Source organism: Pempheris klunzingeri, chromosome 22, assembly GCF_042242105.1.
Source record: "Pempheris klunzingeri isolate RE-2024b chromosome 22, fPemKlu1.hap1, whole genome shotgun sequence".
In the NCBI taxonomy this organism is placed as follows: Eukaryota; Metazoa; Chordata; class Actinopteri; order Acropomatiformes; family Pempheridae; genus Pempheris; species Pempheris klunzingeri.
In genome coordinates this window covers 3914408-3932589 of record NC_092033.1, presented here as the reverse complement: position 1 = coordinate 3932589, position 18182 = coordinate 3914408, and the positions used below count along the sequence as shown (strand labels likewise).

Here is an 18182-nt window from a genome sequence, read left to right as displayed (position 1 = left end):
CACAGAATAGCTTTTACCTTTCTCCTCCAGTTCCTCAGAGTCAGAGTCTTCAGACGTCTCATCTCCCGCCATGTCGAAGTCCTCCTCCTCTCCGTCAGCATCTTCGCCTTCTTCGTGGTCGCTGCCGTCCTGGCAACATATAAGCACAGACATGAAGAGGACAAGAAAAACACACCCTAAGAAATATATGATGAATATCTTAGATTAGTTAGTGACTCTCCACCTACCACCTCTGCCTCCTCGCTGCCCCTCTCCTGCTCGTTGTCTGGCACTTCCTCTTTGACAGCGCTGGAAGAGGAACAGACCGCTAACTGTTAGCTACCGACCCAGTTGTTATAATGTACGTTTTTTAGGATTTCACTGCAATCTAAATTACACACAAAGGGTAAAGTGCACATGCAAAGGATTTAGACTTAATCAGATCAGGCGCAGATGTGGAATCAGTGCTGGTTAATGAATGATTTCACTGTGATTCATGGGGTGCCACATTAATGATACACTGGGAAAGGCAAAGTGATTAACTGCTCACAATTAACACAATTAACTGCCCACATTACAAATTGGTTTCTTTTTAAGAGGAGCTGCCGCACACATCTAAGATTTGTTGATCAAATTCTACAGACCATCATCTTAAAAACTTTATTTTTATCTCAGCCCTGATACTTTTATCACACTATCAACTTCAATTACCTTTTCTCTAAAGGCTGAGACACAATTACAGACTGTATAAAAGAAGTGGACGCAGCTTCTGGGTCTGAAAAGTGAAGCCAATGGTGAAAAGTCTTAAACCTTCTTCATTCTTTTTCATGTCCAGAAGGGGGCGACTTCACTGACTCCAAAAAGAGGCCTGATTGTATTGAAGTCTATGAGAAAATGACCCAACTTCTCACTTGACTTATGACCTCGGTAAACACTTTGCTAATACTTTTATGGTCTCAATCGCTAGTGTGAAGTCTTCTTCAATACAGGATGATGTTCATTTTGTAATTTATGGTTCCATTTACAGTAAAATAGACAATAAAGCACACTATGCTTCAGGTCTACCATGTGACTAACCAATCAGAGGCACTTTGTGCCTTAGCCTGACCAATCAGAGGTGGGGAAAACTTAGGTGACGTCACAGCGGCCACATCCACTTCTTAAATACAGTCTATGGACACTACATATGATGAGAACTGATCAGCATCTTGCTGTGTGCGGTGACTCAGAAAAAAGAGACGGAACAGAAGAAGAGGTGAGAGCTGGTTAAAGTATCTGCTTCCCTCCAGGAGTGTAAACCACCTGTAGGTGCAGAAGAAGTTAGAGATTAGTCACTTTGGGAGCTTAGAACGGGAGAGTTGGGTTTGGACCCAGGTCAATAATCAGCTGAAATCTTTCCAATTACTCGGTTCTCCTCAGTCTAACACTTTTTGCACCGTTGGTAATTGAACCAGTTTCAGATTTGACCCAATCCTGGGTGGGATGTAGCAAACCTGGCACGTTCAGCCTCCTGGTGGCGATTCTCTTCGTATCGCCTTAGTCTTCAGGGAGGGAGGGATGGAAGGATGGGGGTGAGGGCGGTGAGGTGTGGAGGTGAGGAGGGGGCAGACAGGCCGCAGAAGTTGGGGCGAGTGAGGGAATATTACGAGGTAGGAGAAAGACAGAGCGAGAGAGAGCAGCAAGAAAGGCAAGGTGAGTGCAGAGACTCTCACAAAGTGAGCACAGTGTGTTCAAACGGTGACTCCTGCTTATGGATGTAGACGAGGAAGACAGAATTCACCTCAATATCCTGCTAAAAACAACCATAAATTCAATTCCACACCTCTAATGTGCAGATATCAAGCCGGCCCTTGCAAGTATAGAATAAAACACTGACAGCAAAAGAATAAATGACCATTGTGCTACAGCGTGCCAGAACAACCATCATATTCAGCTGTCGCTATCATCTTGTCTCAATCCTGCCTTCATTACATTAAAAAAACAAGAGGGAGTCAAACTGCTAATGCAGGGGAGCCGGCAGATAATTACCCACAACACACCAGGCCAAAAACCCTCGTCATGGCAACAGAAAAACATCGAAACAACAAACAAGAATCACGTGTCACACTAAAAAATGGCCAAACTTTTCTACACAAATCAAAAATTGAATCCTTATCTCTCAAAAACAAAGAAGTTTCTCTAAAACAACTAATTTACCTCTTCTTCTTCTTCTTCTCCTTCTTCTTGAGCTTCTCCAAGTCTTTCTTGGCCATCTCGATGACTTCGTTGGCCTCCTTCTCGGGGGCGAGGAGGGCGGGGGAGAAGGAGCCGGGGCCGCGGTACAGCGAGGAGCGCGTGGAGGCCCGAGACAGACTCTTCCTGAGATTCTCGCTCACAGCCTCGCTTTCAAGAAGTTTAGCTCTGGGAGGGTTACGGGGGAGTACAGGTGTTACTACTGTCACACAACGTGAGCGAGTCATTAAAGTAATTTCACTTCCTGCTCACTTTTCTTGTTTCCTCTGTGCTGCTGATTCACACTGAAATATGAGGTCATTACACACCTGAGCTCCTCGATTTCCTTGATGTAGTTCTGAATCATGTTGCCGATCTCTTCACCGCCTTCACCTATAAGCAGAGGAAGAAGACTCTGACTGGGTTTTTCTTTTTGAACGGGTTTATGTTTAGATGCCTGAAATAAGGTCTGTGGTTAACACAAGCTTAAAAGAGTTTCACATTTTGTTCTATGACATAAAATACGCCATCAAATGTCCCACTTGTTACTTCTGAAGTTTTTACGTGTCTTAAAAAAGGTGGTTGCTAACAAGCGGCTAAATGAGACGTCACAGCCTCTAGTTGTGTTAACAGTCCAGCTTTTGCAAACTTCTGTAGATTTATCAATTTATAGTATTATACAATTATCATTTTCAATCAGCTTTTCTTAAATCTAAGTGTAGCTTAGTGGTTCATGTTGAAGTCATCCAACTTTGTAGTTCATCAGTAGCTGGATTTATGCTTCAAAAATTACAAAAGTGGTGTTTGTTTGGGATTTCCAAGTGCAGAGCTTATTTTCTGCGATAATCCAAAAGCCACTGGAAAATCCCACTGGCCAGGATGAGGCCTCTTGGTTGGCCTACAAAAATACATCATCCCTGCAGCACTTTACTGATATATATTTTACGGTCGGTGCCCACCTGCTTTAGCCAGGGCCTGGGTGGCCTGGTTGCTGAGGATGTTAGTGAGCCTGGCTCTCTGGGCGTCGATGGTCTCCTGCATGGCTTTCACTCTCACCCTCAGGTTGTTGTTCTCCGTCTGCAGCATGGAGTTCTCATGGACCAAGTCGTTGATGCCCTCCATGCCGTCTTCACCCACCATACGCTTCCCCTGTGCATCAGGCAGGCCGAAGTCATATTGTTTCACTCATATTTTCCTCTTATCACTCTTATCTACCAGCCTCATCCCTCTTCTCCTGCCTTCTTACCGTCTTGTACTCCATCAGCTCCATCTGCAGTCGTGCGATCTCCGTCCTCAGGGCGCTGATCTGCTGGCTGGCTCTGTCCTGGTTCACCACCACCTTGTTCTTAATGTTTCGGGCTCTGTTGGCGTACTTCAGAGTGTTCAGGGTCTCCATGAAGTCCCGGTCCGACGGGCTGATACAGGCGATCATCATTGTTTGACTGGAGAACAAACAGCATTCATCAATCCCCATGGATCATATGGAAAAATAAGACCACAGCAAAAGGCAGGAAGTAGGAAGTTTAACTCTTATTGTCTTTTATGGCAAGTTATAATGACCCTGGAACCTATTTGGTCAAAAAGCTAAAAATAAGTTGTTGTTTTCACTGATTTAGGCCAGTTAGTGACCAGAACTGCTATTCTAGACATACTGAAGGACAAATTTAACCTACAGAGTGCAAGTAAACATTTCAGACAAAGCAGCACTGCTATTAACACTGGATTCAAAGCAGGTACTCCAACTTTTGAACCTATCAAAGTACTAGGTTTATCATCAGTTATCACTATAATCATTTTATGTTCATATTCTTATAAGATTCAGCCCCACAAACCTGTTGCCACCCAGTGAGTCCTGCAGGAGCCGGGTCAGCTTGGAGTCTCTGTAGGGAACGTGAGTGGAGCGCTTACTCCTGTCTCCAAGGGCACTGATGACGTTTCCCAAAGCAAGCTTGAGGTAAAACAGGGGAAAACAACAAGCTTGTGATTGAATATTTATGGTTAAAATAACAACTCTGAGACGTTCTGAAATAGGGAATAAACAACACTCCACTTTGGAAAAACACCAATAAGCTGTACTTGAGAGAAACTATAAACAATGGTACTTTAGTTAGTGGAAGAAATCAAGTGTGTGGTTCAGATTTTGGCCACCTGGAGGCTCTATTGCTCCACAAAGTCACCAGACACTAACTGCAGGATGACTTTCTGGTAGGAAATGTGGCAAAAACACTAAATCATGATGGATAAAATGCTTCAGAGCAATATGTGACTATGACTGAGTAACATAAAGTGATATAAAGTGAATCAGAGGAGCTCTTGGCTTCCTCACCAGCCCACAGTTGATGGAGATGCCCTCTTTAGCTCTGTCCCCTGTAGCTCCAGTTCTCTTCAGTCTCTCAGAACCAGCCAGGTCCACAAAGTGGAACTTGGCCGTCAGCGTCTCAAACTCATTAATCTCCGTTTCATTGGCCAGGCGGTTGTCTGTCACATCAGCCTGGAAGAGAGAGAACAAATAAAAACACCATTCAGGAAGTGCCACAGCTGACCAAAACATCAGCGCAGCGGCAGCAGAGATCCGGCGCTGTGTGTGAAGAGTACGTACCTCGTTATCGGGAGAGCAGACTCGAACTTGGCACAAGTGGATGGTGAAGATGGCGTGGGAGCGTGAACTCTGGACGTTCATCTGAGTGCTGGCGGTGGTACGAGACAGAGCACCCAGCTTCAGACACTGCATCATCTGTTAGAGGAGAGGTGGCAGGAAAGGATGGCGGGAGAGCAGGAATGAAAGGCAACAAAATGTGTGTATTTAATGATGATGTTAATATAAAAACTGTTACATATAGAGGACCAGCAATGCGTGGCTAAAAAGCTGGACAAAGATGGAGCTGTTTTGGGGTGTTTCGGACCTCAGCTGCAGAGGTGACGGTGCGAGTGGTGACCCCGACGGTGTAAATGCCTCCGTTGGCGTCCTCGTGAATTTTGATGTTGGACTTCTGCTTCCTGACTTCGATGTCGCGCACCGTGTCGAACAAGTCCAGCACCTCCTCGTTGTACAGCTGGAGAGAAAGTTACATCAATAAAAAAACAAAGAAAGAGGAGACAGAAAACAGATAATGCACATATTATTGCAGGAATATTCATTATTGTTTTTACCGTCCAGCCTCATCTTTTGCCCTCAGCTGCTTCCTCACTCAGATCAACAACCACTCGTTGGCGGTTAAAAATAAAGCCAGGAGCAGACCGTGGAGACGGGCTAATGACAGTTTAATGGCTGTAAGCTATGGCTGCTTTCACAACTGAAAATCACTACAGCCCCTTCTAACCTTTGACCTCTTGCTGTCAGCATGCTCTTGCTGCATCTAATTTATGGACTTAAAGTGGACTGGACGCTTTGACTTTAAAGTTTAGACTGATAAGAACACCTCAACATGAGATACAAATATTATACAAAGATACAAATTTCTGGGTTTAAATCTTGAGTCACATTTTTGGTGTGTGTGTGTGTGTGTGTGTGTTTCTGCACCTCCAGGAACTGTGCGTTGATCTTGAACTCGGGGACCGGCTTGCCCTGCTCGGTGGCAGCCTGTTTGCGCTCCTCAATTCCCCTGAACAGGTGGTTGACGGCCCGGGGAATGATGCCGAGCTCGTCCTCGCCGATGTTGACGTCAAAGCCGGTTCCCATGGTGTAGGTCTTCCCCGAACCCGTCTGGATGCGGTGAAGAAGAAAGACTTATCAGTTACTTCACTGAAGGGGAATAAAAGTCTATTTCGGCTCTCATCACGCTTTTCTGTACGTTTCCTCATTATATGGATCTTTCTACCATTCAGCTGCTCAAAACTCTGGGACTCGGGGGTCGGGGTGTAGCTCTGAGAAGTTCAGGGTGGGGGGTGGGTCAGAGGGGATGGGGTGGTCGCCATAGTGACTAAAAGAGGAATGCAACATTGAGCTCAAATTTAACCGTCAAGAGACCCTGACAGGAGAGTGTGTGTCTCTGAGAGTGTGGTGATGGATGAGGATGTGTGTGTGTCTGTATGTGTGTGTGAGAAAAGATACAGTAGTGTGTGTTTGTGTGTTTTACTCTATCAGACCACATACACATGCTCTGTGTGTGTGTGTGTGTGTGTGTGTGTGTGTGGGGTTGTGTTTGCGGCCTCCTTGGCGCCCTGTGAAAGGCTCTTTGACAGGAGCACAAGAGGGGCAGGAACAATGTGAGGAGAGAATAATGAAGAGAGAAGAAGAAGAGAAGAAGAGCGGAGGGAAACATTAAGAAGAGGGAAAGTTTAACTGCTGTCTTTCAACCAGAGGGTGTCAGCTGCAGCCAGAGACACTGTGTGAGGGAAAACTAAAAAGATCCTCAGTGAAAATGTGTGAAATGTTGTATTTTTAAGCAGAGATTATTAAAGAAATAGCTGAATATTCTTAAGTATGCTTATTTGCCTACTTGCCTCAATTATGTTTGGCAGTTTAGCTCCCTGCTCTGGTATGAGGTGAGTCAATCTGTTCACACTCTGCTTTGATTGGGTAATAAACTCCCTTGCTATCTCTCCCTGTCTTCTATCAGAGCCAATATGAAGCCGCGGTGGTGAGAGCAGGTTGGGACACGTCAGCTGATAAGTGTATTGACGGAGCTGGTGCAGCTGTGAGGCTCGGTCACTCCCTCATTACTTGTCTGATGATGATACGCAATGAAATCTGCTTCATATCACATGCTGCCATAAATCTCGGGATTGTGGCAGCAGCTCCGTCCCCTGGAGCGAAGTCAGCGAATGGGAACGTTCGAGTGTTGACCAACCTGTCCGTATGCAAAGATGGTGGCGTTGTAGCCCTCAAAGCAGCCTTCGATAAGCTTCTCGGTGCATTGGGTGTAGATGGCTTCCTGCTGGCTGTCCATGTCGAAGACGCAGTCGTAGGTGAAGGCCTTGTCCTTACCCAGGACCACCTGTGGCTCCCCAGGCATCACATACGTACAGATGTGACATCCCTCAATCTTCTCTCTGGCCAGCTGAGGACGAATCCTGGTAGACAGGAGGAAACAGTAACATTGAGATTTTTACCTGCTCCTCTTCCTAACTTAAGATAAGGTGCTTTCGTCACTGGATAAAAAGTTATGGGATCACCAAACCTATAAATTTATCCTGAGGGGAACATGAATCTGTTCTGTCGGCACAAAACTTCACTACAATCCACTTTGGTACTGACTTCCTTCCCTGTACCTACCTCATGAGCAAAGCTGAAAATCAAACCCTGTCAAGGACATTTCCAAGATTAATTTCAAAACATCAAAAGCCTCAGTTACACTCTTTATTTCCACAAACTCCTCCGGGTTTTTAAGGGCCATGGCAACTCTGTTGATGTTTGTGCAGACAGAGGCAGAGGTGCTGCCTCTGTCTGTGCATGCACCAAAAGCCCGATCAAGAATTTGTCTCATATGTGAAAACCACGATTGATTTGATTTGTAGCTAAGCTGCAGATGAGTGCTGCTACTGTGCTGTGTGTGTGTGTGAGTGACCAAAGCCTGGTCCTAAGGTTAGGTTCAGGTTAGGGTCTGGGTAAGGCTGTCCACAGTTAGCAGAAGTCAATGCAGTGTCCTAATAAGGATTGTTTGTGTTGTTATGTCTTTGTGAGGACATTCCTGCATTGTGAGGAGAGTTGGCTGGTCCTGACATCTTCAAAGGGCTGTTTCAGGGTTAAGGTTAGGATTAGGTTAGGATTGGGGTAAAGGTTAGGCTTTTAACTCTAATGGTTAGGGTTAAGGTAAGTGTCAGTGTCCTCACAACTATAGAAAGACAAGAATGTCAGTGTGTGTGTGTGTGTGTGTGTGTTGGGGGGGGGCACACAGTGCCAGCACACTCTCCAGCAGGCACCATACACAGTACAGTGCCCTCACTGTTCAGGAGAGAGCTCTGCGTAAACAGTCCCACCCTGGATTTCATTAAGGAATCGCTCTGTTTGCTTTAGGGCAAATAAACACACTGTTATTACATCATTTCCTCCCAGGATGCACCTCTGCCTCTCATCACTGAACGCACTGTCCGTCTGAGGAGGAAGTGGAAATATTGGGAGCATTAAAATATCAGAAATACTTGCAGCTTTGACAGAAAAATATTGGAGAGTATTTACAGAAACTCGTACTGAGAATCACCTGAGAATCTCAGAACAGTAGTGTTATAAATGGCCGCTCTTGTGTCTCTGCTGGCAGGCATTAACTCTGAGTGTGTGTGTGAGAAAGTGTGTTTGTGAGGATGGTGTTTGTGTTCTGTGTGCAACACTTGTGTGTACACTTCTTGTGCGCGCGCTTGCATTAAGGAAAGACTCTCGCATTCGTCACAGCAAGAGTCTATAGAGGCTCTGAAAGGCCTGAAAGGGCAGTCGGTGTGTGTGTGTGTGTGTGTGTGTGTGTGTGTGTGTGTGTGTGTGACATCAGATCCTAGATATTTAGCAGACTCTATCTGAGACTACAGTCGGGGGGGGGGGGGACCAGGGGATCCGGGCTTGAGGAGAAACACAGTCCTGCCTCCAGTAACTGAACACCTGGAGAGCATTATTACTGTCGGCTCTGTGTTGTAGACAGCTGAACTGTTGTCATTGTTACCGATGAACAGAGGTCAGTCATTTACAAAGAAAGGCATCCTCAAAATGATATTCGATGCTGGATAAACTAAGAGCGATGGGAAAATTCTCCCACTGGTTAAAAATGAACTAACCAAATTTTAGCTGCTAAATGACCAGCTAGCTTTTTTTTTTTTTTATTACTGCCTGCTGCATCTGAGGTGCTGATGAGAGCAGAGAAAGTGAACCTAAACAATAAAGTTGTGGGTCAGAAAACCAAAGCAATGAGCTGAAAGATGCTAAAAAGCTTTGTAGAGCTGCACAATTGGGTGATAATTAATTTCACATGACACATTGTAAGTTGTCCCATTATTATGAATATATAACAATAATAAAACTATGACTTAGTGCATCTTTATGTTTTCTAACAGCGCTCATTAAACTGTACATAATAGATGTCGTTCTAAGTGAAACTGGTGTAACTTTCACAGTCAGAGTGTTTAGGTCACCTGAGGAGACTGTGATTTAATGTTAGGACGGTTTAAGGCATTACAGGAGTGAATCTGCATTAATCCCTTTGGCCACCTTCCCAAAACTTGTCAGAGAGACATTACTGTAATCCAGTGTAACAATGGAGGCACTCACTGCTGCTTACAGCAAGGGCATTAAGTCACCGGGTTATTGTTCACTTCGGCAACTTAAAGACATGTAACGAAATATCTTCAATATGAGATGTCAAATTAAGAACATTTCAAATTCAGAGAGGAGTAATGAAACAAATCAAAGGTTGCCAGGGGAACAAGCCTGTTACTGTAGCCACAGTAGAATATATTTAGAGTAAATACCCTCTTTTTCTGTCTCTCTGATTGTGTTCATCAATGCAATGTTTGTTTTGTGTAGTCCTGCGACATCCCCAGGGTCCTCCGTGTAAAGAGGGACCGAGGGTGGGCTAAAGGGGGAAATGAATGACTGAGGAAATGTAAGAAAGAGATGAAAAGAAAGAAAGACGATAAACGACAAAGAGACAGACTAGACATAATGGTTACAGCTCAGACAAAACACTGATGGCAATCTCTGCATTAGGAGGCCGCCACAGTCCATCCAGTCAAACAGACCTATTATCTGTCTGTGTAATGATGGTCTTTCACATAACAAGCCCATCAGACTGAAATGATTCAGCCTTTAGAAACTCTGCTGCTTTTTCCATCTTCAGGGCCCAATTTTAAGACTTAGCGACGCACCATTGTTAAACTATCTGTGACACCTTCTTTTCACTGTAATGAGCTCTAAAAGAAGTGGGAACTTCAGGAAGATTTAAATCTTCTACTTCATACAGACCCACTCACAAAGCTAGACAACTCTCCCAAATCTTTCCGTTAATTATTCCTTCAATTCTTCTGCTTGATAACTACAATATCATTACGGTGGTACGGTTCTACTTATCTCTCTTCACTTTTTTGGCGTAGTAGTTGCAATTTCCGTATTCATGGTGCACCGTGGCCAAAAAAAAGCATTTTACCCATACACAACCAATGGAAAAGGTGCGGCTTAGTGAGCTAAGTGCCACGCAAGCCTTTTTCCATTTATCGGCTATTTGCCTACTACTTAACGGACAGATGAGTCATTGAAAGAAAGCAGAAAAAGAATATTTCCCAAAATGTCAAACTAATCCGATAGATGTGGTTACACACTTGGTTTAGTTCAGAGAGAGTTTGTGGTCATAGTTACAATACTAACATCACTGATCATATGTAACATCAATTGAACGTTGATTGTAGGACAGAAATGGTCCTGAATGGTTGGACGCCATTATGACCTCCACTGTGTTACTCTTTACCTTGCGACATAAAACCCGAGATAGTTTTATGCTGCATTTGTACAGAACTTTAACGTTGAACACCGATCTTAAACAACTGGATCGTCCTGTAGGTAGACTTTGATACGCACAAATATCAATGAAAGCCCACGACAGCATCGTAGCACAATGGACCTTTATTTTGATGTGTATGTATTCACAACTAATACAAGTTCTGGCATCACACGTCTCAGCTAACTGTAAACAGGTGAGGGATAAGGTCGGTGTGAAGCACGCCCCGCTGCTGTATTATTAGTGTGACTGACTTTAGCTGTGATTATGATCTGGCACGCTTCACTCTGTGGTTCAACCCAAAACACTCTTTTCTCCTGGCTGAATAAGGGCTGCCCTTCAGCGCTGTGGAGACCTACAGCGCTAATCCACCTTCTAGAGTGACACACACAGACTCCTCACAGGCTGTTCCTCCAGGAAATTTAACTCCACCACTTCCTAAATGTGCACAGTCACACACTCATACACACACACATGCACGTAAGGACACACGCCTCAACACTTTCATACCCTTATACATAAAATCTCACTGCTAATTGGGGTAGTAGTTAGTCCACTGTGCGGCAGCTTGAGGATCGTCAAGATAAATTCAAAATGTCTTTGTGATTTTAGTCTATTTTGTAGTTTGTTTCTGAAAACAAGTGAAGCCACTACTCTATTATTATTATTACTGCACATCAAATGTGAAAACCCACCATTCACAGGTACAAACACACCCACACATAGAGATCAGGGGCCCCTGAGGCCAAGTGAAAATCTTTGTAGGTATAATAACTGCTCGACACAATAATCTGCTATGACAGCTTCAGCCTGTTGGAAGGAATAGTAAGACGAAAATCACTAAGAAGTTGCAGAGTGCAGAGGATTAGAGGGATACGTTAGCATGGTGAAATTATCACCCTGTACTTTACATTATAACATAAAGGCTCTGTGTTGTTTTATCACTTAAGTAAATATGTAATACACAGTCCAGGGAGGATTTGGGGCACAAAACACTACGACACAATACAAAACTTGATTTGAAAAAAGAAAAGAAACATGTAACTTGCATCTTCTGACGACTAGATAGACTAGACTTAAAAGGAAAGTTTGACATCTTGAGTCTTGGCAAGAGTTCGATGTTGGCTGTCTGTCCAATAAGCAGCTAAAGCCACTAGCTGGTTAGCTTAGCTTAGCATAAAGACTGGAAACAGGGGGAAACAGCTAGCGTGGCACCCTAGGACTCCAGGGAGTTACTACCAGCTGAGAAATGGCCTGGCACATAATCCCCTACACCACAGCAACTTGTCGTTCAGACTTAGCGAGCTTTAGAGGGACTAGCAGGCAGATATTTTTACATTTGGACAGAGCCAGGCCAAGCTAAGCTATCAGATATCTTCTTGTCTCATACTTCACAAGTTTCTTGAACTAGCTGCCAATTCTTTTCAATTCAATAGATGAAGAAAAATTCACATTTCATATTGAACAAAATGTTAGCGCAGGTGCTCAGATAGCTTGTTAGCCTCTGGCCACAGGTGCATATTAGTTTTTAAAAGAAAATGCTAACTGTGCTGACTTGCAGTTTATATTAAATTACTGGAAATTGTCCATAATTACTGTAAGTGTCCGCCAAATGACTAATATACAAAATGTAATAAGTGTAATTTCAGGATAAGTAAACTCATAATGAAGAATCTGCACATTTTGAGTACCTTAAGTTACTTTTTAGCTGCTTTGGTTGAAATGTCTATTGAAAGTGACAAACAATGAGAAAGTATACCGGAGTTCAAGACACTTGAGGACATTTGGTGCATGAAAACTGTGACATTCATTCAAGACCACCAGTGTTATGGTAGTACGACTGTAGAGGCAAAGTGAGCAGCTCTTAAGGACTGATGACTGATGTGAGGAGTTGAGATACAGTTCGCTGAACCCTTCTAGGAGATAACACACACACACACACATACACACACACACAAAGCATAGTCCACATATACCTATTCAGTCGCACACACACACACACACACACACACACACACACACACACACACACAGACACATTACATTACAGACAGAGACCGACACAGAGGGGCTTTGTCAGCCTCTCCCCATGTGACAAGTCCTGTTAGGCTCCTGCTCTCAGTCTCATTACAGCGATTACAGCGACAGCCTGAGAAATACTGGGCTCCTCAGACACACACACACACACACACACACACACACACACACACACACACACACACACACACACAACAACCAGAGAAAAGCCAGACATCACACACTTTCACCTTGATTTTGGATTTTACAAAGAATCTGTGAAACTTGAGGAGGCTGTAAAACTGATTCACTGCTTGGTATTTGCACACGTTCCAAAACACTGAAACACAAATGCTTCTTATAGGATAGCATAAAGTAGAAATGAAACGTCTTGGATAGTCCCTTGGCATTTGAAATCAGAAACGCAATGGCAACGAGCAGAGATACATAATACAAAAATAAATAACGCCACTGCCCTCAGCATCACCGTTCTGCTGACCTCATGATCAGCACAAGGGGATGAGAGGAAACAAGAGATGTTGGTAAAAAACGAGATGAGTCGGTCCATCAGCACCATGCTGCTGATCTCATCCTTCCTGACAATGGGCCAATCAAATCACTCCCTGGAGATGCAGCCCATCACACTGCATCATCCCAAAGCCTGATGTCTTATTCCTCTTACTGAACCTAATCTAATCCTCTGTGATCTCATTTTTGGTTTAATGTTCACTTCAAACACCGCGTTCAGCTGAGTGATTCAGCAGAAACAGAAGGGAACATCTGAGCCCACGAGGCAGCAGACAACAAGACTCTTTTCTCCACATCTCACACCGCTACCAGCACACTGACTCACTACTGACCTCATCCTGTGCGGTCGCATATTTTTGGATCTGGCTAAGAGGCATCACTTAGCAGTAAATGAATAAAATATATACGTGCTTGGCAGCACTGTTGATCAATACTGAACAAGTATTTGAGATTTTGTGCTTTTAAAACACTCTTTCCTCTCTGTTCTTAGGTTCACTAGTTTAAACTGTAAAAATACCAAACTAATTGTTTGTATCAGCTAAAGAACGTTGAAATTAAAGGGACATGAATATCCTTCCATCCATCCGTCCTGGAGCCAATCCCAGCAGACTTTGGGGCGAGAGGCGGGGTCCTACACCCTGGACTGGTCGCCAGTCAATCACAGGCCTGACACACAGAGACAGACAACCACGCACACTCACACTCACACCTATGGGAAATTTACCAAGTCACCAATTAACCTGCATGTCTTTGGACGGAGGGAGGAAGCCGGAGTATCCGGAGAGAATCCACGCAAACATGGGGAGAGCATGCAAACTCCACACAGAAAGGTATCAGAATAGATATTATTAATATAAGTATTAATAAACACATTTTAAACCTGTAAAAATATACAAATTAAACAACAAAAAGGATGAATGAAATTACCTCGACTTTTCCTATGAGTGAGTGTACAAAATATGAAGCCTGGTGTTTAGTACTAAGGTCTGTTTGGAAATGCAAATTTTAGAAATGGGGGCGATGCCCAAAGAGAGACAGGGGTGTGTCAGCACAGAGGAAAATGTTGCAGCACAAAATGATATCGCAGAACTTCAAAAACATAAATCAGACAAGAAGAGACAAGAGATAAACTGGAGAGAGCTGCTTCCCTTCATCTACATCTTGGTTGGATTAATTATTTTCTTTGTTTATAAAAGTCATAAGGGAACACATGAAGGAACTCAGGATCTAACAGAAGGGTAAAAAGTCAGAGTACAACGAGCAGCGTTCTCTGTCTCAGCGTTTTTAACCTGCAGCGGACGAGCAGAGTGAAAGGTTTCAGTGACGAGTGATGCCAAGCAGCTGAAGAATGTCTGTGAGTGTTTTGATGGAGATGTGAGCGGACTGCAGCGCTCTGGGTGCCTTAACTGTGGAGCGATGACAGTGATGCTGCCCAACGCAGGTTAATGAGGGACCACACACACACACACACACACACACACACACACGGTGCCCACAAACACATGCACTGAGTCTGTGCTGCTCATGTTACTGAGACAAGAGAGCTGCAAACACTCGGATTTCAGTGTCTCACACACACACACACACACACACACACTCACACACAAATGGCTATTTCAGCCCCAGTCCTTCTTCTAGTCAAAGGCCTCTGTTGAGTGCAAATACTGAAAAGTTTCACTCTATTCAAGACTCTATATCTGTAGGAAACATGATCGTACCACTGCATTCATTCACATCTTTTTAACTCTGCGTGCCTGCGTGTGTGTGTGTGTGCCTTCAGGTACACCATCCTGACTTCGTTATATAACAATACGCACAAACACACATAAAAAGTCACTTCTTTTATAATGCATCAGCCAGCGAGGACCAGTCTAATGGCCGCCCGGAGCAAGAGGATGAGGGAGGAGACACAGAAAAAATGGAAGGAGGTGAATAAAGAAAGAGAAAGTAGATCTTATGGACAGTAAGACATGTTTATCTCAGAAACAACTCAGCAGGACTGTGTTTTCACTAACAGTCTTTCCATTGTCTGGCAGCTGCTCTTGACGTTAAGAGACAATTCACTGTATCACTCAGCTTCAGTGCTCTTCTGTTAAGCAGCAAGCCCAAACAAGTTCAAGTTCAACCCGGGAGAGGCTGAATACAGACGAACTCTGTCGTCTTACGGTACCGAAATTCACACGTGCAGGATGTAGAATCATAATCACGTCTGCACGGATGATAGGACTACAGTTATACAGTTACAGAAGTCATTTTGGTCCCATTTAGAGGAATATAGGTGAACATAGAATGAACATCATTTCTGGCTCCAAAAACCAAGATGGCGACGCCCATGAAGCCAAACTGGAAGCTTCAAAACGGCAGTTCACAAACTAATGGGTAACGTCAGGGTGGCTGTGTCCACTTCTCTTATATAGTCTATGTTTAAAATGTGGAAAAAACCAACAAAAAGAATGAATGAATTAAGATTACAGTATGATAGTTGCATTCCTAGTATTAATTCAGATGCATAACAGTTCATTTTAAAGACTCTCTTCGTTACTAAAGAAGCCACTGAGCATTTGTTCCACTAACATGGGTGTGAGAATGTGAACAAGGACGAATCCTTGATATTTTCTGGTTGGCGAAAAATCCTCCACCAATTCACAGGAAGCGACAGAAGACCTTGAATCTGTGTTTTCTCTCCGAGTCCAGTGCGAAAACTGCTAGTCAGTGATGTCACGGAGGGCATTTGGGAAAGACGCCAGGAAAAATGGAGAAGGGTCAAGAGAAAGAGGAGAGGAGGGCAGAGAGCGCTCTGCTGAGTCAGTGTTTCAGCTTCCCCCGCGTCTCTTTGGATGGCTGAGTGACCGGTGTCCATTCACAGCATTCCCGGGGCCGCCGCCGCTGCCGCACACCCCACGAGCTATGAAAGGAGCCCACGGTTGCCGTGGTGACATCTAAAATGAGCTGCCACGGGGAAATTTTGACTGGGTCACTGATCACAGCACTGACTGCTTCCCAGGCCAAAGGTGGCTGGGCAGGACGGAAGGAGGGAGGGAGGGAGAGGTGGACGACGACTGCCACCCTGACTGACAGCCAAACAGGGTATATTTATCTATTTATTTGTTAATTTATCTATTTATTTACTAATTTATCAACTTTCTTTTTCTATTTATCTATTTTTTTAATCCTGAAGGCAAAAGGGCAAAGCAAGAATTGTGGTGAAAATTGTTTTTGTCTGTACATATGACAATAAAATGACTGAACTGAAGTGATCACACACACACACACACACACCTGGCATGTTCCTTTTTGGACAGTTCAGCCTGATCAGCGAACACATTAGATATTTAAAAAAAAAAAAACGGGTCAAGGCAACGAGGAGGGAAAAATAAGCACAGCAGAGCAAATGTATGTCCTATACATTCATAGAAGGAAGTATGGTTTTAAAATACAGCACCTCTAATACCAATCCTGATACTTAATCAATAAAAATCCACAGAAAATGAGGCTTTGCCGGTTTGACACAAGTTATTGAGTATCTCACTGACTGTGATATCACATGACAGCAGCTGGCAGATGGCTTGCAGCTCGCTTTGCTTTGTGTCTCAGTCCACTTGAGTTGGTTCATGAATATTTACCATGAATATGCCTGGATGGACACGGGTTTATGCACACACACACACACACACACACACACACACACACACACACACACACACACTCAATGCTTTTTCGGCCTTTGGCCTCAAACATAATCCACAAAGGTCATGGGGGCGGGACCTGTCGCTGACAGACACTTGAGAGTAGCCAATAGGAGCCTGACAATCTGGATTTTGGTAAAGGAGTCGTTGGTGGGGGTCCGACTAGGTGTGGTCTGTGTTTCCTGGTTAATTCTGCAATGCCCTCTGCATGATTTTTGTTATTGTAACAATACAACCTTGATGAAAGATCCCCCAGTCTAACTCATCTAATTAAAGAGGAAGAGCTGTCCTTTCTTAATTCCACAGAACGAAACCTGACTCCTCACAGCTGGCAAACTCTGGCTCTTGGCTCTAAATTATTAAAACTGCACTTCAAGGGTATTGACATACTGATAAGTCACTTGAGTGGCTACTTCAGGGAAAGTCTGTGACATGACTGACCTCGTGGATAAATCGTTAACTTCTTGTATTGTGTTTTCATGGAACAAGGGACGAGATAAACATATGCAAACACACACACACACAGATGAGAGGTTACATAAGGAAAGAGATCTGGAACACAGGACTTGAAACACAAACACATTCATATGGGGGATAACCCAGCAAACACTGGGCCTGTGTGTGTTTGCTGAATCATCCCACAGCGTGCTACTGAAGTGACCCATCTGGATGCTGTCAGGCATGAACAACAATACTCTCCACTGACGGCACACTTCTGAGGAGCAAATGCACTTTTACATCATCTAATAATAAATCAAACTGACAAAAACTCCCTGAAATGCCTTCTCTCTGTTCAGGCTACGGTGCCCTTTTCTGTTAACTCAAGAAAAGCATTAGGATGATAAAGAAGTATTTCATCACTGTGGACCTGTCGGGATGGGGGATTAGGAATTTGTTAACAGACAGCATTAAGCTCGCAGGCCGAGGCAGGTACCGGTTGGCAACCTGCTAGCTGATTACTGCAAACACACACACACACACACACACACACACAGCTGACTAAACTATTAGAGGCGCTGGGGAGAAGCTGAAGGGCAAAGATGCTGGAAAGTTCAGGTTCGCCGCAACTTTAAAGCTCCAAGATAATTAGAATGTTGCCGTGGTGATTAATCGAGCTGAAGGCAGCGACACGAAGCTGTGGTTTGATGTTCAAAGTGATTTAACAACAGATGAAAAGATGTGACTTCCAGAGATTATCAAGTGAAATCCAGTTGCACTTTCATTGAAGATGGCTGTATATGTTTTGCTCTGATGTATTTTATATAATCAGAGTGAGAAACATTATTACTGCTGAGTCTCAATAGGTGAAAATACCACAAACCCAAATGTCAACAAATAACAAATATCT

General features: G+C 43.9%; 1 protein-coding gene across 3 annotated transcripts in view; it reads right to left on the bottom strand.

The window, feature by feature from the left end:
- LOC139221688 (kinesin-like protein KIF21A) overlaps positions 1 to 18182 on the bottom strand; it is a 29863-nt gene that overhangs the window by 8629 nt on the left and 3052 nt on the right. For 2 of the 3 annotated variants that reach the window (XM_070853606.1, XM_070853607.1), the window contains exons 2-14: positions 6981 to 7203; positions 5711 to 5893; positions 5094 to 5243; positions 4790 to 4924; positions 4517 to 4681; positions 4023 to 4138; positions 3437 to 3632; positions 3150 to 3339; positions 2520 to 2583; positions 2176 to 2379; positions 1473 to 1520; positions 228 to 288; positions 18 to 129 (exon numbers count right to left, since the gene is read on the bottom strand). In XM_070853606.1, coding sequence (XP_070709707.1) covers positions 18 to 129; positions 228 to 288; positions 1473 to 1520; positions 2176 to 2379; positions 2520 to 2583; positions 3150 to 3339; positions 3437 to 3632; positions 4023 to 4138; positions 4517 to 4681; positions 4790 to 4924; positions 5094 to 5243; positions 5711 to 5893; positions 6981 to 7203 — 1847 coding nt within the window. The remainder of the gene's footprint in view (positions 1 to 17; positions 130 to 227; positions 289 to 1472; positions 1521 to 2175; positions 2380 to 2519; positions 2584 to 3149; positions 3340 to 3436; positions 3633 to 4022; positions 4139 to 4516; positions 4682 to 4789; positions 4925 to 5093; positions 5244 to 5710; positions 5894 to 6980; positions 7204 to 18182) is intronic. The other variant, XM_070853608.1, reaches the window with a different exon arrangement.